This window comes from Sparus aurata, chromosome 16, assembly GCF_900880675.1.
Source record: "Sparus aurata chromosome 16, fSpaAur1.1, whole genome shotgun sequence".
Lineage (NCBI taxonomy): Eukaryota > Metazoa > Chordata > Actinopteri > Spariformes > Sparidae > Sparus > Sparus aurata.
This window is the reverse complement of record NC_044202.1, coordinates 14,246,955-14,269,980: the sequence shown is the minus strand read 5'-3', so window position 1 is coordinate 14,269,980 and position 23,026 is coordinate 14,246,955. Positions and strand designations below refer to the sequence as shown.

Below are 23,026 nucleotides of genomic sequence, written 5' to 3'. Positions count from 1 at the left end.
GACATAAAGTAAAAAAGACATACACAAAGAATATGGTCAAAAGAAAAAACTACTACCATCGTGCATATTTCAAGGGGAAATAAATAGTCTAAAATCAAATGCAATATTAAATCCGAACTGAAGCTGTATTACACTTGTTGTTTTTGTCTTCAAATTTAAATTTGTTTTCTTTTACTTTGTAAACAGAAATGAGAGACTCTCCTAGCCTTACTTCCCATTTCGCTTTCAATGCCGCGAAGCAACCAGGCTTGTCTATGTATTCAACTGGATTATCAGCTCACTTCTTTGTTACATATAATGTTATTGCTTACTGTCCGTGTGAAAAAAAAGTGAAAGTAGCTCATGTCCTGATTACCATTAAAAGCTACTGTTGTGTACGGTGAGTGTGGCCACTGTAGCTGAGTTTGCTAGTCGTCGAAAGAACTATCTTGCTAGTAATGATATCTCTGAAGTTGGCTCCAGAGCGCAGCCGTCGATTGGATCATATCCGCTCTTGATTGCGATTGGCTGCTCAACCAGGAAGCGCGTTTCCTTTGAATGTTTCTGGCGATTCTATTGGTACGTTTCAAGACTTTTAAATTACAAACGGTTCTTCTCACCCTGGCAAGCCGTGGGGTTTTCAGTAGCACATCTTGAATCTTTACTTATCGGTCACCCGGCAGTTGAGTGCTTTCACGAAGGACGTTATTATTTTGACCAAGTTCATCTGCTTTTTTGAGGTAGGTGGTGAATGCAGAATGATAATATGCCTCTGTTTATACCAAAAACATCAAAAGTTTTTGTTTTCCGTTTACTGTTAACGTCTGCGTGGTCTACCGTTAGTTCTCAACTATGTTAGCTAAAAGTTAGCTTAGCTAAAGTAGTCCTTTTATTATCAGCCCAAGTTATGTCCGTGCTCGTCTAGTGTCAAAATTCTTTGTGGCTTTTATGACAAAACGCCTCATTTTAACTAGCTGACGTTCGCTAATTGTCGTGTCAGAGAATGAAAAGCACAGGAATTATGTGATACATGACTAATGACAGCTGCATACAATTTGTTTTAATCTGACCAGGGCTGACCATGGTCTAGACTAGAGTACCAACCACCAGCCAGATGCTGTTAAAACAAGCACGTGACTGGCAGATTTGCTTTACTCACTAGCTCAATCAAAACAATGTTAATCTATAGAGTCGCTGGTATTAATATTTGAACATTCACTTGCCATTGACCAGTTGACAGAATACATAATTTTTACCCGGGGGCTGACTCACCAGCCCCCCCAAGTCATTCATTTGTGTATTTTGTCTTCTATATTAATATATACCACTTTAACCTAAGCCAAAGTACATACCTTTGGGCTTTATAGCCTGGTTTCTCAACGCACTATTATCAGTTATATTGATAAATAAGACATATTGTGATATTTTTTACTATTATGACATAACTGTATTTTGGCTTGTAGTATTGCTTTAACCACTAATGAGAATGATGAACATAAGCATCTATAAACAAACTTGATGGTGACATCTGGTGGACAAACAATGAAATGGCGGCACTGTTCCTCATCAAATATATTGGCATTGCTCTGCTGCAACTTTTTGTTACATATTAGCCCAAATACACTAGCTTGATAGCAACACTTATCTGGAGTAGGAAATTATCAGCTGACAGTTTGTTAAAAGAAGTTGATGCTACAAAGGCAATAATGCTGCATCATAGGACAATGATACAGTTTACATTGAAAAAAACTACAGTTTTCTAAGAAAAAATCTTTACTTTTCTACCTTTTTAATCTGCAACACCTCCCTGTAAAGGAGTTTATTATACCAATCACATTATTTTATGCACATTTAAACCAAGATTTAACTACATTAGTAAAGTGGCAAAGTCACATATGTCTTTATTGTGCTGTTAACTTTGTGTGTCATCTTTCTCAGTGCAGACGATTTTCACACCCATCAGTGACCAAATGACCAAAAGTGTCTTATCAGCTGGGTGCAGCTTTGAGGATGATGCCTCCCTCATATTGCAGTTGGCTCGCTCCAGCCCTGTAACTTACAGTTTGTCTCTTTGCTTTTTACAGGATGAGTTCTGTTGATGTGAATGATGAGAATCGTGGCGTCTGCCCTGGAGGAAAGCAGAACAGCTCAATTAACGACATTTTTGCACTGGATCAACCAACCGGGAGGCCCTCCATCTTGCGTCAGACGGAGAACCTTCCCAGCAAGGCTGTGCCAAAGGGGTCCAAGGTACAGAATCCCCGATATTCTTTTATACACTGTATCGACAGTATCACCATGCTAAACCCTTTTCTACAGTACAGCTATTGGCCTTGTTACCCTGAAGTGGCAGATGGGTAGATTGATTTTTTTGTTGCACCAAGACACCTTTTAAATATTTGATTCTTTGCCTTTTATATCTGAAATAAAGGATATTTTCAGTCATCTTTCTAGCACATATTTGCAAAGTAGACTTACTTTTGTCAGATATAGATACAGTGAAAAGGCTATTATTTTCATTACTTTCGGGTTGTATTTACTCCTCTGATCAAATCTCTTGTGTGTAGGTCTGCTTTCAGACTCCGAGGAGAGACCCTCATACTAAAAGAATTCTTTCACCCAGCAAGTCTGTCAAGATGACAAGTGTGGATGAGTGTACAAAATCAATTGAGTCCTTATCTTTGGATAAAACAAAGTAAGTAACATTTCTTATACTCTAAAATGCTTCAAGTGAAATGACTGATCAATAACAAAACAAGTCTGTTTTGTTTTTACAGTACTTTGCCACTAGATGTCGCTGAGCAGCCTGGGGAGCCCAAACAAGGTAGTTTGTCCAACTTTACAAACTTATTTCCCTCAAGTGTCTCTGAATGTTGAAAAATGTATGACAATCTTGAATTTTCCACAGAAGTGTCCTCTTATCCTGATGATGAAATGCCAATACAAAGCAAAGGAGGCTATCAGTTGGATTTTGACAATCTTGAAGCTATGGATCCATTTAGTGGCTCTAATAAGATGATGCTTTCTCCTGCGAGACCCGCTGTTGAAAACCCACACCCACCTCAAACTGAGCCTCAACACGCAGAACCCAAGAATACTTTTGATGAGCTGACCAAGATAGAATCGGCACTAGACGAGACGCTTCCATTCAACCAGTCTGTGGAAAATTCACTGGCTGACCTCTCCGCTGACATCAGCTCCACAGAGAGTAGTGTGGTCACAGTGGTGAAGGTAGCAGCGGTCGAGGAATTGGATTCCTACACTGCCACGCCTGATGAAAAACAACCTGCTAAAATGTCTCCAAGTATCAATGAAGACAAGGTGTCCGGCAGTTTTGTAGAAGATGCTCCACTGCCAGCGAAGGGCTCTTACAGTCTAGATTTTGACAACCTTGATGCAATCAATCCTTTCCAAACCGGTGGCTCTAAAATTCAGAATTCCCCTGTCATTGGGAAAAAGGTGCCAGACAATAACCCACCTGTCGAGGAGGTTCAGGAAAATAAGCCCATAAATGTTGTTAAACTGCCAGAGGTGGCTCAAGAGTTGCCTGAAGAGGTGCCTGTTCAGCCTGCGGTGAAACCCGTAGCCTCAGTGGCCCCAATCTCAGCTAATGCTGCCAAAGCTCCAGCTGCTGACACACAGCCATCTGATGCCTCAATCAAGGAAGGACCAGTTAAACTTGAGTTCAATTTTGATGATGGCGGTGAGGTCAGAAAGAAACAGCCACCCAAGAAATTTGGCAAAAGGCCCCCTGGTCTGAAATCGAAAGCAGAAAAGCTGGCGTCTGATGTCAAACCACCACAAGAAAGTCAAGTGAAGCCTGAAGCCAGTGATGTTGCCGAAGCTCCTAAAGGAGCTTACTCATTTGACTTTGAGAAGTTTGATGACCCAAACTTCAATCCCTTTGGTACAAAATCAAGCATGAACAACTCTCCAAAAGTCAGCGAGAAATCCAGCCCGGTGCTCATGGAAGCTTCCAATCAAGAGAAAATGGACAAGCCTGTGGAGAAGGAAGATGTATCACTAGCATGGTACGTTAACTTTTCCCTGAGTGTATTAAGCATTTATTTGCAGCAGGCACTGCCACAAACACTTAATTTCACTTTAAGTTTGTATACTTTTTCCTCAATAGTGCTGGAGAGAGTGTCCCAGCTGCTGACGCCAACCCCGGGGAGGTAAGAGAAGTAACGCAGTTTGACAAATTCATGCTTCTCCATTTAACTTGTGTTTTTCATCAAAAATGTTTTTATTGTGGTTTGACAGGATGCTGAACACAAGGCTGCCTTTGATCAGGGATTTCAACTTGAAGCTGAAAAACCTGTGGAGAGTCTTCCTGAGCAGAAGTCAGAGGCTGCTTTGTTAGAATTCAATGACGAGTTTGTTCCTGGAACTGTGTGTAAGTAAATGTTGGCTATAACTCTTATTTTGTCAACTTATTTTTAGGGTTTGTTGTGTGATTTCCTAAGAGTCAGTACTTCTCTGTTGAAGAAATGCTTAATTCTGTACAGAGGGAATGTATTCTTTGTGAAGCGTCATTGAATAGTAAGCTAATTTTGATGTTAACTGTGATCTTTCTCTCCAGTCATGGCCAATGACTTTGATGGACAATTCGACTACCTAGAACAGTTTGGGTCCAGCAATGTAAGTATTTTTTTCATATGTGTCAAACTAAATTCTGTCATTGTTGATGCATGACATGAACATTTTTAAAAAACAGTTAACTGTTTTTTTTCTTCTGCAGTTCAAGGAGTCTGCATTAAGGAAACAATCCTTGTACCTTAAATTTGACCCCCTCCTGAGAGAGAGCCCAAAGAAGTCTGGCGGCCCGGCTGCTCAGATGTCCCACGTCCCTCGCCCTGCTAGCTTTGTTTCACAGTATGACGTACTTCTGTTTTCACTCAGTCTGATTGCTGCTGTCACTGCACGTTAGAGCTGATTTTGTTCCGCTTTGGACGTTGTGTACAACAGAATGAGATTTGTCTCAAATGTAACCACTTTGACCACTTCACAACTGACTTCTTTTTCTCCTAAATTCAGGCTTGCAGCCCCACAGATGGCAGAAAAAGAGACTGCAACGGGACCACAAAATGACGATTTCAAGCTCTTCGATGATGCTACAGCCCCAGTAAGTCACTCTTGTACCGCCACCATTGACTGTGCTTAATTTAATACTTGACTATAAGTGGATGTGTCTATCCGCTATTTTGGAAACAATATTCAGCACGTCCTTGCTGTGTTTCCTAACCTGATTTGTTTACATTGTTACTTTCATTTAGCCTCCTCCAATCCTTGAGAGCCTCGTCCCACAGTTTCGCCAGCCAGCAACAACCGAAGATTCGATTATTGAAGTGCTGAAATACAGTCAAAAGGACATGGATGCAGCCATTGCCAGGGTCCAGGCTGAAGTACGTCCTACTCAATGACTTGTATTTCTACAAATGGCAGCACCCATTTCAAACTCTGAAGAGGTTTTCCTATTTTTGATATCACTTGGTTTAGGTTGAAGCCATTTTATACAGATCTTGTTGATGGCCTGAACTCCAATCTGTTACGCTTGTACATATGCCTACACACAAGTGTTAGATTACGTTATATTTGTAATATTAAAATATTCTAGGTTTGAATTTCCACATGGTGCCCCTTTAACAGAAATGTTCCTTTTTAATTTGAAAGCAGAGGTGTATATGCCCTCACCATAAACTAAAAACGTATTGTTGTTTTGACACTGGTTAAACATAGTCTGTGTGCGTTCTTTCGAATAGGCAATGGTAAAAGAGGACCAGTGGAGTGCAAAGTACAAAAGACTACTTGATGATGGTCAAGAAATGAGGTAAGCTGTTTATTTAATTTTTGTCATTCTAACTCAATGCTATCAAGGTTTCAAAAACATTTGACACTTTCTTTCTCGCACACAGGAAAATAATTGCAGAATTTGAGCTCATGATTGCACAAATGATGTGTAAGTTAAATTATGCACATGTCACAGTTGTAAGTATTTTTGTGGTTAATTGAAAAGAGCTTTTAAACATCTTTGTATTCATCAGCTGATCGAGAGAAGGAGAAGCAGGAGGCCCAGATGAAACTCAACGAGGCCCTGCTGGAGAAGGAGCAGGTGTCCAATGATCTGAACACCATGGAGAGATCCTTTGCTGACCTTTTCAAGAGACTGGAGAAGTACAAAGATGTTGTTCAGGGCTACAAAAAGGTTGGAAAACATGAGCACTTGTCCTGTTATAAAACACTTGACATATCTTATGTTTTAGCAAATGCTGTGGCAGTTTTGGTTAGGTTTTCTGTGCCTTTTCCCTAGAATGAAGAGACACTGAAAGCTTGTGCTCAGGACTATCTGGTGAGGATCAAAAAGGAGGAGCAGCGCTACCAGACCCTTAAAGCCCACGCAGAGGAGAAAATTGGCCAGTAAGAAACATGGATTTTTACTGTGTTAATGTTTTTTTTTATTGGAGGACATGCAAGTGTCTGACTAACATTTATTCATATTCAGAGCAAATGGCGAAATTGCTGAGGTGCGGTCCAAAAACAAATCTGAGGTATCTGCACTCCAAGCACAGCTGCGACGGGAGCAGCTGAAGGTACAGTCACTGGAGAAGAGCCTGGACCAAAAGGTGAGTTCATATATTAGACAGTGTTGCAGAGTTTTTTTTAAGATAAAGTCTGAATTATCATCTTTTATATTTTTCTAATTTCCCTTTTTACAGGAGAAAGAGGCTGAAGAGCTCACCAAACTTTGTGATGAGCTTATCACCAAAGTCCAGAAGGGTTGAGCTCATTTATAAATACTGTACATTTTATGACTTTATTTCAGTCTTTCCTTATGATTGTTGTCTGGATCATTTTCATGTGTAGCACATTGTTTGTCTTTGTCTATGTTCTTCTACTACTGTAAAAAAGTTTAATAAAGATGATTTACAAGTTCGAACAATTAATTTGCCATGTGCATGATTGTACACCACTAGGGGGCAGTGTCTGTCTACATGTTTATTATTTCCTCATCTGGGGTTTGAATTTAAAGCATTATTTATGTCTATGGACTTAACATGGCTGTTTGAAGCCTAAAAAAATACTTCTGTTTAGAATTTCTCCATAAAACACCCAAGATGTTCAACGTACTCACCTCATCAGTCTGGAGCCAGAGCTCATCCCCATCCTGCAACGCTCATAACAAAACAAGAGCTCACCTGACACAATGCTCCCCTTCTTTCCTGAGCAATCACAGGGTCCTGTCACATCACTCCCTGAGCAGGACAATGCACTTCCTAAATGGTGAAAGGAAATCCTACCTAGATTGGAGTTGAATGAGGTGGTAGTGCGGGCCGAGGAGAGGGGGAGGCGATTCACTTTAAATGGGGGAAAGATGCTGGTCACTCGGTGTAGTCTTGCAGGGGCCATCACTCATCTAAAAAGGGACTGTGTGAGACTGCTCTTGTGTCTGTATGGTATCTATTCAGTCATTCATTCCAGCAACTTGTATCTCTCTGCTGGCTGCCCTCTGTGTCACCCTCAGCAGACACTTCAGCTCGCTCAAAGGAAGAAAGCTGACCTGTCTGTAGCCAGCCATTATGTTTTAGGACAGGGAACAGCTATCTTGGAGGACAACAATTTTTACAATTACTTTTTTTCGCCCTCGTTAGCAACGTTTAAAGACTATTCATTGGTTGAACAAATGGTTAAATGTTCATGTATACTGAATTTTGTTTAAGGTTATTTAATCAAACTACCAAACCATCACACTTTAGATGATTTAGTTTTTGCGCCTTGAACAGAGTACATCATACAAGATTGTCAAATATAACCAAATTACATACAGAAATACCTACATATTGGCATTAACTAAATGTGATTAAACTGGGTGACGAAGTACTGAAAATGTACTATACACGACAACAACAGTATACTTTAATAACATTACATAGATATGTAAAACGCCTTACTCTGAAAAATAAAACTTTTGATACATTTTTTAGCAAAATAAATTAAATATTCATGACTCAACTTGATTATAAAATGACTACAGCTTCATAAACTGTGGTTGGAGAAGGTTATCCTCTGCTGGTTTACCGAAAACATGCTACTGACTGGATGATGGGAACCTAACTAGAAATATAAAGAAGACCAATTCAGTTAACGTGGAAACACACTTCTGCCATCCCTTGCAGTCTTAGGCAAGGTTTGCATGCCATAACAAAGGCTTAAAAAAACTTCCCAGCCTACTCTATATCACTGATAACAGAGGACAAACGTGAGGGATGGAGAAAGGTAACAAAGGATAGTGGTCAGCATTTCAAACATTATGCATCTTTAACAACAAAGGGACTACCTGAGTAGGAGCGTAAAAAACGGCCCCTTTGTAAATCTTGAGTACCATTTTTCATCTTCATTTCCAGGCAGAACACACGGAGCCTCCGCACTCCAACAGCTGAATAAGTGAAAGGTAAAACCTAACCTCCATTTTCTGCTACACCTCAAGTAGGAAAATGCCAAATTCAGCTGCTGAGGGAGACCTTTCAGCTGCGTTTAAACTCACACGCTGCAAAAAACAAAAGTCCTTTTTTTGTATTAAGTGCACAACAAAGATTCATGGATTTTTTTTAGTGGTGTGAGGATCTGACAGGTATAAAAATAAGCACCAAATATGGAAGTTTGGATGTGTATCACTGGCCACTGTTTTTCCCACTCTTCCCAGTCATCTCCAGCTACGAGAAGAGTTTTTTTTTTTAATGCCAGGTGAATGCGGCTGTTCAGTCCACAGCTCATTGTCCCTCGTAGATACTGGAGCAGTCAGTGGGGATGTTTGGCACCGAGGCTAACACTGAAAATGAATGTGTTGATGCTGATGTACTTTTCCATCCACGTGGGAGTGAGTGTGCGTGTGAATGTCAGTGTAAATTTTAGGGTAGATTTTAGGGGGGATCGTTGGGCCTCCCTGGGCGAGGAGGAGCTGCTGCTGTGCCAGGTACTCCTCATAGTTCATGGAGCTCATGCAGTCTTTCTCCGGGCTGGAGGAGCTGGACGACGGAGCCGCGTAGCCCCTGTCCCGCTCTCGGTAGGGCAACCGGTGGGAGCCCTGCAGTACCTGTGCGGCCGCAGCTGGAGGGTTGGGAGGGGGGCAGTGTTTTCTGCTCTGGCAGAACCACAGGAGCACAGTGCCAAAGATGAACACTATTCCAGCTGGGATCCCAATGATGACAGGCCAGGGGAGGGAGCTGGAGGCTGGTGAGAAAATGGGCGTGATGGGAGGCTTCGTGTCTGCAGAAAAAGAGGGCCAAAATAAAAAATCAAAACAAGGTTCCAGCTCTTAAAACGCTGCCAAGAGTTTGTTTAAATACACAGGTGAAGTGCTTCAGGCCCGAAACAAGGGATTATATTCACCATCAATTAGTCTGCTGTTTTTTGTTTGGATTGAAATCCTCACATTTGTGAAGCAAAAACCAGCGAGTGTTTCGCACTTTTTTCCTTGAAAACTGACTTACACATTTCATATTTAATCAAACCTGTTAAATATTTTTTGTTGATTATTTTCCAATTGGTTAAGGGACCGATCATTTGAGTTTGGGTCGGGGCATCTAATAAGACTATATATCATCTTATATTTTGGCACAAGTGTTGTCTTTTCCTAGTTTTTTAAGGCTGCATAAAATTAAAATGTAATTTCTGAACTCACCAGACTGTTCCACTTGCCTTTACCCAATTAATCATTATATCTACATTACTAGTGATTATTTATCAATAATCTCACTGAGGTAAAACTTTGTGGGAAGTCATCTCTACAATATTGTTGCAATGTTGCTATCAACGTATTGGGTAAAAAACGATCATGATATTCAGTCCTGGCATTTATGCAGCTCTTTCAAGGATATTTAAAAAATATTAAGATATATGCTGTGTGTCGCAATATAGCCTAAAAATATCTGAAAATAATTTTAAGGACAGCCCAGCCCTAATTTGAGCTCTTCAATGCCTACAGCTTTATACATTTGCTTCACTTAATTTACTGAAAAAACTACATTTCAGCCCTTAAAAACAAGATGACTGCTTCAATGCCTCCTGAATCTGACAGTTATTTATATATATATTTGGTGGAGGATAAGTCCCAAACATATCAAAAACTGACATGAAACATGTAACAACATAACATTTATGCTCGTTAACCTTGCTTTGCTGTCATCTGTCATCATTACTTTTCCCTGACATGTATGTAGTCTTGCTTTCCTTCCAGTTAAACATTCCTCTGATGTCATTGTGTGATATCCACTAATGCAGATCCCTAAAAATAAACAACCACATAAAATATACAAAGTGATAGCACAGATCCTTGTCCAAGTGGGTGATTTGTTGCTCTGCAGTACTTTTGTAACACATCCTGCTGCTGAAGCAGCCCTTCACTGTAAACAGACATTCCCCAGGCCTCACCTGGCAGCACAGTGAGGAAGGCGCTGCGGAAGCTGTAGCCCATGGTGTTGGCGCCTAAGCAGATGTACATGCCGGCGTCCTCCTCCTTGGCGCGGGTAATGAGCAGCTTGTTGAGGTAGGAGCCATCGGGTCGTGACCACACCTCCCCCGTGGGTAGCACCACGAAGCGATGGTCTCCCACCTCGATAGTGGAGTTGTAGCGGCTTTCCTCGTTTGTCTCCACACGTTTGAGCCACTGAATGACTGGCTTAACGTCGCTCCTCACTTTGCACTGGAACGACGTGGTGCCTCCATAGTCCACCGTTGTGTTGACTGGATGAGTGCCCGTCAAAACAGGCTTGCAGTTTGACCTCTCTGTACAGAGACACAGAGAAACACTGTCAGGACTTCTTTTGACATGACAGCCCTTCTGCAGATAGAAGAGGTCTTAGTTGTCCATACCGTTATTAGCCTGGGGCTTAGAACTTATAATTGACAGAGAGGGAGGAATACCACATGTAAGACTAGAAGTATGTGTGATTAGTTTCCTCTCTTTCTTTGCTCCTGGTTGTACAGCACACATTTCTCATGGGGGGGGGGGGGGGGGGGGGGGTTCTGGCAGACAGCTGGGCTTTAATCAGCTCCAGATTGGGTGGAGGGTCTCTAAGTTAAACAGCTTCTCTCCCTCTCTCTCTTTCTCTCTCCCCCTGTACAAACACCAGGGCACAAGCCCTCACTCTCAAGCCTGCTTCCTCAATATGCTTCTCATATACATGATTACACAAGCACATTCATCCATGCAGCAAGGATATGAATAAGACCTGCTGATCGCGATCAGGCGTCAGGAGTAGGTAGATCAGAGAGAAGGTTTTTTGTAAAGGTTACAGTTATTCCTATGCTATTTCCCAAAGCAAAGATCCACCCACACAGCAGTAATCATTTAAATTGATGCCTCATTTGTTAACATTCGTATTTCCAGGTGAGTATGTCCGGTATGCGTGCAGCTCAGCCTCTCTGTGGGATACTCACGTACGACATCGACCTTATACGTCGCATTGATTTCCCCCGCCCGATTGGAGACCCTGCAGGTGTATCTGCCGCTCTGCTCCGGCGTCAGGTTCCTCAGACTCAGAGTCCACTTCTTCTGACGGCCCTCGCCGACCTCCTGCTCCGTCAGCGGCCTGTCGTCCTTCAGCCACACGATGTCCGGTCGAGGATTTCCACTGGCCATGCACTTGAGCCGCAGTGAGCTGCCCTCAGGACGAGCTATCACCCTATTTCTCATCTTGGCAGGCTGAGTGAAGCGGGGACGCACTGTTGGGGAAACGAGAGGAAACATTCAGTAACTTGGGAGTGGATACATGATGTGAGCTGACAATTCAGCCTTATTTAAAAAGGACCATTCCAGCGTTTTTGCACGTTTTGGCTCATCACAGCCAAAATCTGCATTAAACCGCATTACTAGGCAACACTATGTCACTTGACATATTGAGAAATCATAGGATAAGTTCACCCACATATGAAAATTCAGCCATTATGTTTTTTAAAAAGTAAAATGTAACTGAAAATCAAACATAAAATGGTTCCAAAAGCTTAAAGCATTGTCTGAAGCAGCTCGACCACATGTCGATGGTGTAAATAATGTCCTTTTCAAATCAATTAGCGACCTCAGGGCTTCCTGGGAATTACCCCAGCCAAGCTGTACGGAGCCATTTTACTGTGTTTCTTTTTTGGGGGGGTTGTTTTGCTTCAGATGTTTAGTAGAATGCTGCAGCGCTGTCTTGCTGTAATTCTCCAGAAATGTTTTGTAGACTACAAAACTTGACCGACTTTCCATCGGCATGGATGGTTAGTAGGTAACGACTGAGTTTTCATTTTTGGGTGAATTGTTCCTTTAAATGCAGACATGACATGACAGAGGAAGAGTCGACTAATAGAGTTTTATAGCATAAAAAGATAAAAGCCTGGAAAAAGAAATGCATCCAAAAATCTAAAAACAAAAGCACATGTGATTTGTAGAACATGCAGACCCAGTCTTGTTATCCTTTAATTTACTACTGCATCGTTGTTAGCATGCCAACAGAGCTCTTACCAAATTTTTCTGACAAGCCATCAGTGCCCAGGTCAGACTCTGCTCCGCCAGCCGCCCCGGGTCCAGATTTATCAGAACCTGAGTCATCTGTTAACACAGCGACAACAACAGTTTATTATCAGCATCTGATGACCAAGCAAAACGGCATCATGTTGGATCTTTTGAACTGAAGATAAATACATGTTGTAGAACAGAATAAAAAAAAAGCAAAAACCAAAAAAAAAACAATTGCAGTGCATCACCTAAAAGTTGTAAGAGCAGGTGATGACAGATTACATGAGGTGATTCAACTATAGTTTCACTTTTATAGTGTTTAGTTGGTGAAATTATTACAATTAAATTAAAAATTATTAAAATCAAAATTAAATGATTATCAAAATTATTAAGCTATTTCCAGGTTCAAGAATTTACTTGCTCAACTTTGTTCCAGTTTATATAGAAAAATAAGCTAAACATGTGCTTTTCACTGTGTTAAAATAAAGAGCAGTATTCACTAAAATATTACAGGTATATTCCATTTTTAAAGAATGTATTAAGTGCCAGAATCTCGGTTTTAATTGTAGACTGTGTTGCAGTCACCGCTTTTATGGCAGCGACCCAACACCAAACAGACCCAGTAAAGTGTTCCTGGCTCTATCTGAGTAAATTTAGCATTTATAGATAGGCTCCTCTGAGCGGGGGTGCATGCTCAGGTCACACTCTGCAGCATTTGGAAGTAATATGATAAGTTTTCATAAGCCCAGTTCCAGGAGACAGCTGTGGAGTTTATGTCATTGGCTGACATCATGCAGTGGAGCTAAGACAGGGCTTAGAGAGAATATAATGAGTGAAACCTAATCGACGGTTTGTGATGCGTATCGACTTTTCGAGTTAAGCAATGATGAATTAACAGAGCAGATCAGGTTCCTCGCCAGTATCTGCCACTCTGTGCAGGAGGAGATGATTATTAAAGAGCGGCTGCTGTTAAATGATTTTATACGATACTGCTGAGGTGTCACTTCGCATTAGACATGGTAAGTCATTCTCAGTATTTCTGACAAACTCACCAACAATATGTCAAGGAAGTGGACACAGTATCCCTATGTGGAGGCTGACTTAACTCTGTGTTTTGATAACAATACAAAATGGAAACACTACCAGCCAGTTCTCTACCTTTCATACCTCTTCTTGATTTCGAGTTCAGTGCAGCCTCACGATTTTTCTAGATGCAGTTTGGCACACTTGATTCCCTCTCAGGGTTTGATTGGGTCAGGTAAAGAGTCCAGATGTGACTTCTAACCCCCTCGTTCTGCCTCCCTCCGAGTCCCCCCGAAACCCTCAAAGCTCTCCAGGGTTCTCTGGGTACAAACCCTCCTTTGTTTGTCCCCTGCAGCACCAAGCCCAGCCATGATGTCATGGCTACTTGAGGGGGTTTAACTGGCCAACTATAATAACCCATTCCTTTAAAAAACAGCCTCCACTGGAAGAAATATTTCTCTGTTGCTCACTTGGGCTCTCTGCATTCCTCCCGGTTCCTGAACCTCCCAATCCAAACAGAACATGGTCCCACACTGCCGGGGTTTTCTTTTTGACTCTTTTTTTTCCCTGAATCTATTTCCTCTCTACTTTTTGGCGATTCTAGGGGAACAATGGCGCCCTTTATATGTCTGTCCTGTTAAAGTTATCCCTTGCCACTATTGTCTTTACACAATGTTGGCTCACTAAACTGGAGACGGGGGTGAGGTATGGCTGCCATATGATTGTTATTTCTTGGAGATTGAAAAATAAAAAGAATCAAGGCCTCTACATGCACGAGAGGCCTGTTCCTCTGCACTGGGACGTAAGTAAAAGCTGCAACTTGTTATAGAATCAGTGATCAAACAAGTGTCCTCATACTTTACGTGCTGTAAAGTAAGAAATCAAAAGGATTGTTATCCAAACGGAAATTCGATCACAAGTGTCATGATTCAAGAGCGAGTGAATGCTCCAAGAGAGAGTATAAAATTGTTTAAAATGCAATCAGCCTTGTTCCAAACAACTTAAATCCATTCATGGTCTGCTACAGTGTTTAGGGTCTGATGCCATTACCCTCCCACTTCATTCACAAATCTAGCCACAGGAAACAGGTCACTACACACTCTCTCCCCTGGCCTCCTGTGCCAGCTGAATCGCAGGAAAAGGGCCTGATAATTTGAGGCCGCAACAAGCTCCAGATGTTGTTGGGGACACTGTAACGTCCAGGGAAAGTTGTGCGCAGTGGCCTTGCATCACACTCACTTGCATCAATCTCAAAACAGCTACCACATGTGATCAGCCACACACGGGTCAGTTTATCCAACAGTTGGCCCGACAACGTCTCCAGAGAGGAGCGAAATTGAAAACTGTGCAGCGAGAGCCAATTTCTCCATGTACACATAATGAGCGCTGCCAGCCCTGTATCAACCCTGTAATATATTATCAGTGCAGATATAAGCATTAAAATACAATCCTGTAAATGTTAATATGACAATCCCATGTTAATGCTGATATGAAGCCTGCTGTAGCCTGAGCAGCTGAGGACAGAGAGGGTTGCTTTATTCATTGGTCTATCCTGGTGGGGGTGCTGGGAGGTGATGGGGGCCAGTTGTCAAGAGACCACCCCAAACAGGGCCCAAACAGCCAGCTGGAGGGATTGAGGAGGCGCCATGTTGCACTGACTGACCAGATTCTTCAGATAGCTCAGGGGAGGACAGGCTGTCCGCTGGCAGATGGGAGGATCTCTCCAGCCGCAGTGAAACCCCCCCTCCCTCCTCCTCCTCCTTACATCACCCTCCAAAACCCCTCACTCTCTCACCTCCAATCTCACCCCACGTCTCTATGCTGTCTCTTCTTCTTACCGTCTCTCTTCTGCTCGGCTTCTCTGCTGGGTCCCAGGCGATGTTTAAAATGTTATACTCTCCATGCTGGGCCTTGAACTTGAACAGCTGCCAGGATTTTGTCGACCCTTCTCCCCTGACCGGCACTATAACCGACTGCAGTTGCTTCTCTTGCTTTTTCCCCTCTGTGATCCAGTAAAAATAATAAACTGACATGATGGATACTGTATGTGCAGCTATGCTGGGAGCTACCCCTCATTTACAGCATCTCAAATAAATAATCTCCCCTCTGATCTTTCTGAGCAACATAATGGGCCTCCCCGCAGGTCACTGCAGTTAACTGCACGCAACTAAATTAAAATGGGGAACAATTAGGCGATTCAACGTTGATGGAAAGTGTTGCTCATGGTAATTGCAGACTATTTGGCTGAATTAAGATGACTTCAATCCTGGAAGTATTTTGACAATGAGGCCCCCTAATCTCTGTGGCAAAAAAAGGCACCCAGAATGCAATGCAGCTCTGCTGGAACAATTACCTATAAAAACAAACGCTGTGGTGATGGCCTGCCAGCGCCTAATGGGATGATGGACAAGAAAACAGAGAGAGGACAGAGAGAAAGGGGGTTCTTGTGAGATGCAGATTTCAGTATCTCGAGTCGGTCTGTCACGCACTCACCACCACCAGAGGACAAGTAGGAAATGGAACAAAACAGATCAGGATTAAGAGTCAAGCCAGAAAGTCTCTAGGTAACTCCAAAAAGGGCAAAAACAGGGCTGATAAAAATCTCAGGGAAATATGCTTCCAAGAAAGACTTATGATTTAACTTCCAAAGGTATTTTTTCCTAACGTAATCACAGAGTGCGAGTAGAGCAGCGTATGCAGTCAGGTTGAACTGATCTCCCTACCGGCTCCATCACGGCAGTCTCAAACTGCTTTCGCTGAAGTCTTCATTCTCACTCACTCCGGCTGCAGCAGAAGCCAAAGCAGACAAACTATCTGTCACATGAACACACCGCAGGGAAAAAGTTGTTATCTATCACTAAGATGAATTGGCTAATTGTGTGTGTGTGTGTGTGTGTGTGTGTGTGTGTGTGTGTGTGTGTGTGTGTGTGTGTGTGTGGTGTGCGGTTGGCTTTAGTTTATCAAAATCATCATATCTCCAAGCATTAAATCAGTATCAAAAAGCAGAAATAAATTCCACATGCATGTCAAGTATTTGGCTCTACTACAGAGATTATATTTAAAGAATAAGATGTAATATTTTTAAATAGCCGGGAGTCAAGGAAGCATTTCAACTTTTTTCAGTGAACTGAAACTTCAACTTCTTTTAATATATTTCCCCATCATGTTTCGTAACAGCATTGAAAAAATGTGATAAGTACAAAATTAAGTTAAAATGTCTAAAAGCAACTAGACCTTGGTTATATACTTGGTTGAGTTGTTTTGAACAATGTTTAATCCCAGAGAAATCAACATTCTACTCATTTTACTGTGTCACTTGGTCGTGTGTTGCTTTAACTTCTGGGAGAGAGTCAGAGAGTGAGGCAGGAAGTCAATCAATGTGACTACGCCTAATGTGAATAAAACTATAAATCCCTGGTTCATCTGTCGACATTTCTGCCTGAGTCAGGTGGATAGATTGTGTTTATGTAACTTAACACACTCCGAGGATTGTCATAGTATCCAATCAACAGAGCTTTGAAACAAACCGAAAATGAAATGGTGCTTGTTATTCATCACATGATTGATTCTAATTTTATTCTACAAAGAAGTGTTCAGTGTACGTATGTTGTGAAACTCAGAATGCCCTTCTAGTGCAATGCAGACACAGACAACCACGTCTGACTTTGATACTATATAACACAACGGTAGTATGAACCTTGACATTAAAGCTGGCTCACTGCCTCCATCTCCAACCTTTCATTTTAGCACAATCAGCAGACACCCTCACTTTGAACTCGCCAGCAACTTCACATTGAGGGGCACCCTAAAATAAACTTTGGTCCCGTCTATTCCCAACTCCAGTGAGTGATTTATAACAGAAAGCACCGTTTTCTGAAGCGCTCTGTGTTTTCCACATCTGCCTGATTATGGCTCTTCTTCTGAAGGCCGGCTCTCAGAAGACCAGGCTGACGATGAAGCTGCAGCCTCTGGGCGACTCTGACTCTGGCCCTAATTAGGCATCTTAGAGTAATTAGACTAAACACAGCCTTCACGCTCCACTCCGCTCATTCATCATGCTCGGCTCTCGCACAGAGAAAATGCACTGTATGCACACGCACAGAGTAACACACCCGGTCAGACGGTGCTTAATCCTCCAGGCTCCCATTCAAGAGCTGTGCGAGCGTCCGAAGACAACCCAGCACTATTACACTGAATGTGTTTCTTATTGCGGAGCTGCAGACCTCCTGCCTCCACAGAGTGTAGCCTAAGGAAAAGGAAGAGCTTGAGATCCAATTGAGTCACAGAGGATGAAGGGGTATGAAACAATATCCCACGCCGCTGTTGACTTTGGGCAGGGAGAGGTAGGGGCTATAACACATACAATAGATGAGAGGATCAACCACTAAACCTCCACAAATCCACTTGTTTTAGACCTCGACCTCTGTGAGTGATGCTTTCTTTTAACATTTGAACTGTAGTGGGGTTTTTGACTACAGGAAAGTGTTTCCAATATGGCTTTAAACACCACAGAGGAAGATGATGCACTCTGATCGTACAAATCAGGAGACTGACTCACTGCCACGGTCTCTGGTTCTAGTTAGCAGACAGGTGACTTCATGTTTTAAAGATGCTCAGTTGAGCTTTAACAAGAGTGACACACTTTACGGTCCTCCATGATCTAATCTCACAAACCTGCAAAGCAACAGGTTATACAAACTATCTGAAGCGACACAGAGAAACTTCGTCCCCACTCACCGATGACGATGAGGGTGTAGTTGATGTTAACACTACCAAAGCCGTTGGTGGCTTTACAGATGTAGGTACCCGTGTCATCTGCCTCCACCTCCTTGATCTTCAGGCCCATGCGGAGGATACGAAAACGGATCCAGCCACTGTGGATGTTGCGCCCATCTTTGGTCCACATAATGAGGGGTGGAGGGTCTCCTTCTACTGGACACGGCAGCTTAATGGCACTCCCGAGCCGGGCGGACTGTCTGTGAACAACCTTCTCAGACACCCGTGGAGGTCCTGAGGACACACAAACACAGTAAAGGGAAATTCTGTGAAACACATTTTTTAAAAACCTTAATATGCTTCTGCAAAAGAAAAAATGAATTGCTTATATGGCATTCCTGCTCCAGTTGTGACCAAACAAAACCTTTGACAAAAATCTAAAAAGTAGAAAAAGAGTCTAACAAAAGATAAATATACTTTGTGGCAGAAATATGTGGCAAACAGCAACAACAAACTCTTTTCAGCAGCTTTCCTCAAGCTTAAATCTATGTCCTTAAAGCACTTATAGAAATAGAAATTCATTTAAACATCAACTTAAATTTTTCATGACATCTAGACAACTCCATCTGCTAATGAACATTGTGTCTTTCCACCAAAGAACCCCAGATTAGCTACTGAATGGACCTTATGGTGACATAGCTTTGCCAACAGCTGTTTCCAAAGTCAAGAATTATTTTTTTTCTCCTTTCCTCCCCCCAATCATATTGCTGGCCCTTTGAAGATTCCTTATCCTGAGTTTTATTAACTGCTGATCTAGACCACAATACATTCAAGTCTCCAACATTTGGAAATACGGAAATCAGTGGAAGCTCTCCTCACGTATTAAGACATTTTCAAGTTTTTGTATTTACATACACAAGGATATACAACAATTTCTTTCGCAATTCTTTAATGCATTTACATTTCTTCAAATTAGGCTGCTTTGCTAAGTTAAGTGTACTGGAATCAGCAAATAAAATATCTGAATCCTGGCTTCCTTGACTCAACGCAGCTCTAAAACCAGCTCGGATGTGGGCAGATGGAATGAGATAGAGGTAATTTGTCATCTTTTTGTCCGATTACCCAGAAATGTTGAAACCAGATTGTAATAATTGGACAAGTCCTGTCGTCCATGGCCTGCACAGAGAGGGTAAAGTGTTCTGGCTCTGGTTTTGTGTAGCGTGCAAGAGATCAAAGCGATGAGGGGGGCGGGCCGCAGCGAGACGGACAGCAGCCTGTTCTCCCCGCTCTTAATTGGCTCAGGTCTGCTCCCTCAGATCTGGTGAAGTGGAGCGGGCCGAAACACCCTGTGATGGTGTTAGGGGGCCTGCGCTGCTGCTTGCACAGCACCAGGCGTCCAACTAACCCCCTCCTCACCCAAGACCTAACAAAATCCCAAATTACTGCGCAGACTTGACACCGGAGAGAAACAGGACTGCAAGAGGGGGAGGAAATGCAACCAAAACCTATAGCTGCTGCAACAGCCCTCAAAAGTACACAGAGCACAGTCTGTGCCTCAGAACAAATGGCCAGTCTGGTAGCAGTAAAAACAATGGGGAGGGTAAGTACACATGGCCTCTCCCAAACACATACACACGCTCAAGCACACACACAGTCACATTCCTTTGGTGCATTTCACACATATGGTAAACAAGAAGTTCATTATACTGATGGGGCTGCAGTGGGGGGAAGGTGACACAGGTAACTCCATCTGGCTGATTTATCCATCATGTTGCAAGCAGATGTATCTCAGCTGCAGGTACAGCATCTGGACTGTTGGGGCCGGTGACCTCGATGCTAAAAAAAAAAAAACAGGGCTTACTTAAAAGTTTATAAGTAACGCCACAAAACTCAGCGGAAAAAAACTTGTGAGCGTAAAACCAATGACTTCCTTTCTGTTTCCACGTCTTTCTCCGCCATGCATGAACACACCCACACACACATACATACACTCACTCAGAGTTTTCCTTCCTCTCTGTGGATGGCCTTCCCTGGTCCACAGCATGCACAGGAAATTGGAAGTGTCATTGTTTATGTCTGTGGAGAAAACGCGACCACAGTCTTTTTGGCTGTTGTCAGCTGGCCCACATATCTCACTCCTCTGCTACCAGGAAAGGCAGAACAGAGGCGTTCACTGTTCAGTTTCTTACTCTGCGGACTCTGCTGCAGGACTACAAACAGGTCACAGCTTGGCTCGGTGCTGCAGGAGCTTACATGGACCGAGCTGATCCCGAATGACTGAACTGCCCTGAAATAACATAAACACATTTCTGCTAAATCTTGAACAAATACGCTTCAGTTATCTCCTCTGACTTATGGTCCTGCAAGCCACTCATCCATGTGTTATTTCTGGATTAACGGAGGGGAATGACATACAAAAACAAGGCCTGATTCATGTCAAAGGTTCAGCTGAAGGAAAGTGTGAAAATACATTGTCCCAGCACAGGTACTGCTTCTGTCAAACAAAGGTTTTCTGGAAGCTGGACATTTCTCGAGAATTATATTCTTCACTAGAAAATAAAACAAGACAGGAACAACTGAATGCTCTTTACCAATTGAAAAAGTATACAACGGTGTACTGCAAAAACATGCAGAGCATTCCACATTCAGTCCACTTGTGAATTTGGCTTTGAAAGCCTCTCACTACTAAAGTTTTGATTAGATTTTGGATTTAATTTTTCATTTATTGATCAGATAATTCTATCTCAGTGGTGCGGTGAATCTTTGGCTAGATGCCCTAAGTTTAGGAGACTGTCATGTCCTTTAAAGAAGCTTTTTTCGGGCCATGTGACTGTTATTTTTTAAAAGAGGATTTGTCGCTTTCTTGCAGAGAGTTAGATGAGAAGATTGATACCATTCTTATTTGTTTATGCTAAATGTAAGGCCACAGCCAGCAGCTGGTTAGCTTAGCTTAGCAAAAAGACTGGAAACTGGGAGAAACAGCTATCTGGACAGCAACTTTGTCCAAATGTAACAAAATCCAACCTCCAGCCATTAAAAACCACAATTAAAATATTTCTAAAATAATGTTTGAATAGATTAAAAAAGACAAGTTACAGTATGTTGATGTATGAATGCCTTTCAGGAGAAAAGGCCATAAACTCATTATGTGGATGGAGTGGTGTATCAGAATGAAAAAAGAGCTAGAGTTAAAAAGAAGCTTTATGACCATCCAACAAGCAGCGAACATATTGGCCCCTTTGGTGCAAAGCTAAGTTAACCGACTGCTGCCTGCAGCCTCACGCATACCATATGAATACAAGGGTGGTATCTTATCAAGCCAACTGTGGAAAAATCAAATAACCGCATTTCCCAAACTAATACTTCAATGGTGATAAAGGTCTATGTGATCTTTAACCATATCAAAGAAGACTCCAGCTCCTGAGCATTTTGACTTAATAAACTAAAAAGCTTTGGCTGGTGCTCCAAGTGCGAGGAATGTGCAACAAATGATTTCCTCCCTCCATCTCCGCTCTTAAAAAAAAAACCTCTTGAAGTCCTTTTGAAAAACAAGGCAAGAAGAAGTGTTGAAATCAAGGACATCGTCTAAATAACTTAAAATGTATCTGTGCTGCATGCATGACCACCATCATTTCTTCAGTAGGGACTCTCCTCCTCCGCCTCCTCCTTCTCAAGGACAGGTTCTCTTAACCTTGGAGTTGAACGCTTTGAAACTACCACACAGCGGCCCTCTGTGAAAAGATATCTAACACTGAGAAAAGGGTAAATAATTATCTGCTTGATTGTAGGATACATATAGTTCACGACGACTGTAAGTAAAAATGCTCTATAGCTGCACTTTTCTCTGCTGTCTGAGCTCCAGTCGTCTGAGGCGCTCTCCGGGTTGCTGAACTAAGCATTATGGTCCTCTGCGGAGGCTGTGATGAATGGGAATCAGCCAGATTTATGTCAAACTCCTGAGTGTTTACTCAAATTGTTCGAATTGTTAGCTGCTCTCTACATGGAAAATGATACACATGACCATATGGGCTTTCCCGTATTGCAGCGCTGGTACGGCGCTCCTTATTATAGCTGAGCCCCATGTGTGAATGGAATCTTTCATAGCACAGGAAGAGGAGGGGGAGGAGGCCTGGCGACTCTCAGAATTAGCTCTGTTTTTCTTTGCTCAATTTGGTGATGGATTATTTTAAAAGAAAGGGGCACATTCAATAAGGGGCATTCTTGTGATTCAGACTAAATATAGCCACTTTCACGGAACCTTGTGAGCGGGTTAATGACCTGTTGATCTGACATGCAGGCATCCACGGAGGAAGGTACGTTGGGAAAGAAGAACACAGAATAGAAAAAAAACCCCACAAACTATAAAGACTGCCAGATTTGAGCAATGTTCAGATGTGCTGGTACATCTCTCCTAGTTTGTTTTCTCTTTTACGAAACACCTGTGGATTTGTAATGATGTATGCATGCATTTTTCCTCCCATACAAAGTGCTTTGGTCTTTCTAGCCATTGCAAGCGTGTCAATAAAAGGTTGGCTTGGCCGCTGACAGCCGCTCCAATAGCGAACACCTGGAACTAAACCAACCGCAATGAGAACATCTCGATAATGCACGCAACACTGTCTGCCCAATAGAGGATATAGTTATTCAAACAACACTGTAAACATCTTCTTATAAAAAGGATTTGGTCCTTAATCTCCAGCCAACTGCAAGAATTTCTTGTGCATAAAAAGGCTTTCGCAGACTGCCAGACTGAAGTGACTCATTACTAAGATAAACACAGATCTTTGTGAATGTGTCTTCAATATGCAGTATTTA

The 23,026-nt window shown here is 42.3% G+C and overlaps 2 protein-coding genes across 2 annotated transcripts in view; one reads left to right on the top strand and one right to left on the bottom strand.

Moving 5' to 3' along the window:
• Positions 1-563: 563 nt before the first annotated feature.
• tacc3 (transforming, acidic coiled-coil containing protein 3) lies at positions 564-6,919 on the top strand. Its single transcript, XM_030391854.1, has 17 exons — positions 564-719; positions 2,064-2,229; positions 2,547-2,674; positions 2,757-2,803; positions 2,888-4,010; positions 4,112-4,154; positions 4,243-4,375; positions 4,562-4,620; positions 4,721-4,854; positions 5,017-5,104; positions 5,256-5,384; positions 5,742-5,809; positions 5,895-5,938; positions 6,024-6,184; positions 6,290-6,396; positions 6,482-6,602; positions 6,696-6,919. Exons 2-17 carry the CDS (start codon positions 2,065-2,067, stop codon positions 6,759-6,761), a joined length of 2,616 nt encoding a protein of 871 aa, XP_030247714.1. The 5' UTR covers positions 564-719; position 2,064; the 3' UTR covers positions 6,762-6,919.
• Positions 6,920-7,686: 767 nt separating this feature from the next.
• The window catches only part of LOC115566133 (fibroblast growth factor receptor-like 1), a 28,299-nt gene continuing 12,959 nt past the window's right edge, over positions 7,687-23,026 (bottom strand). The window contains exons 3-7 of the mRNA XM_030391855.1: positions 18,233-18,505; positions 12,479-12,565; positions 11,416-11,700; positions 10,408-10,761; positions 7,687-9,243 (exon numbers count right to left, since the gene is read on the bottom strand). Coding sequence (XP_030247715.1) covers positions 8,801-9,243; positions 10,408-10,761; positions 11,416-11,700; positions 12,479-12,565; positions 18,233-18,505 — 1,442 coding nt within the window. The 3' untranslated portion in view covers positions 7,687-8,800. The remainder of the gene's footprint in view (positions 9,244-10,407; positions 10,762-11,415; positions 11,701-12,478; positions 12,566-18,232; positions 18,506-23,026) is intronic.